General features: G+C 50.4%; 1 protein-coding gene across 1 annotated transcript; it reads left to right on the forward strand.

Annotated features, from left to right (window-relative positions):
* Positions 1-6: 6 nt before the first annotated feature.
* Positions 7-156, forward strand: SDRG_11189 (hypothetical protein; the record flags this gene model as incomplete). Its single annotated transcript, XM_008617219.1, has 1 exon — positions 7-156. A coding segment is annotated over one exon (150 nt), but the record flags the coding sequence as incomplete, so codon positions are not given.
* Positions 157-1,495: the final 1,339 nt, after the last annotated feature.

A 1,495-nucleotide genomic window follows, 5' to 3' on the forward strand; every position in this document is an offset into this window, starting at 1 on the left:
TGCAAGTACTGCGCCGACGAAGGCCGCTTTAACGTGCCGACCGACTGGATCTTTCCGCTGCAACGGTGCCCCATCGACGGCATTGACGTATTTTGTCCCGCACGCTCGGACAAGTACCTTACGCTAATGTACGGCGACAGGTACATGGTCGAGTAGCAAAATAGCAGTATGAATTATGGTTTATACAGATAATTTCTACATTCTTTTCTCTTGAGACGAGGTTGTTGGTGACGACATCTCTTCTCAATAACCCGATGCAAATAATTTGTCTCCTTGCAGTGCTTGACACGCCTGTATTCCTGGCCGGCCACCGAGCGTAGTACATATGTATCGCTACCAACTACCGCCGCATACCTTCGCCGCATAACTTTGCGCAAGCAAGTGGCGTCACATTGTGATCGACACACTAACTCTACGAGTTATGACAAGATAACGACCGCGTGAAAATGTTATAAACGACCTCATTATCTATCGCATCAAGTTGAATGGGCTCGGGGTGTGTTTTGATTAGCGATCAGTCGCAAGAGTGACGGTGGATACACCATCATTCTGTCGAGAACAGCCATTACGTAAAGTGACTCGTAAGCTTAGCCAACTAAGTAACCGATGTGCGCCCAAACTTTCCGAAAGATGAATGTGATGGCCACGACGCTGCATACCTCCGCCGCTCTTTCGTGCCACAGACACCACAATTGCGCCTATGAACAGCAAAGGCCAACGTGTTTGACGAGTCGCGCATTGGTGGTATTGGTTTCGGAATGGCAGCCGCGTGCACCTCTTTGCACGTGTCTCGTGCTGCTTGCGTTCAATCGTTATCAGTTCTGGGAGCATTTGCCAAAAAGGATGCCCAAAGAGTTTGTTTAGCTCTTCCTGTGTTGCTTCTTGTTATATAACGTTATATATGAACGTGTTTCGTGTTATCTTCGTTGTTACAAAGACTTCGCATACGTAGAGACTAGCAATCTCCTTCTTCTTCATTCGTTCGCCGGGCTGTGGCTGCGAAGGCGGCGGTGCGGGGGCTCGTCTGGCGTTGTAGTCGCCCTACGATGCTCCTTGTCACGGTATGAATGCACTGGAACTGTTTTATCGATCCCATTCCATCACTGGATACCAGCGTGGCAAGCAGCAGAACGGCCCGCAAGTTATGGCGGCCAGCACGGCGGCTCTCAATGCTGGCAGCAACCACGAGACGCATATGCATTGAATAGTCATCTTATCCCAGCATCCCATCTTCTAGGTCGCTCAATGTCGCGTCGGCGGGTTCACGATGCCACCATCATCGTTGAGCACTACTGTTGGTCTTGAAAGGTGATTACGGCAACCAAAGATACTGCGACGGTCGCCACTTGTTCCCAGATTTTCACTTTTGTTTTTGCTAGCAACCCGCTACGATGGTGCTCATCTCTGCCACCGAGGTCATCGAGACGGCCATATACCTCGGGCTCTCATCGCTCTTGGCCTTTGCCGGCTACAAGTACCTTTTGATCTCGGGTCG

Source organism: Saprolegnia diclina (assembly GCF_000281045.1).
Source record: "Saprolegnia diclina VS20 unplaced genomic scaffold supercont1.40, whole genome shotgun sequence".
Taxonomy (NCBI): domain Eukaryota; phylum Oomycota; class Saprolegniomycetes; order Saprolegniales; family Saprolegniaceae; genus Saprolegnia; species Saprolegnia diclina.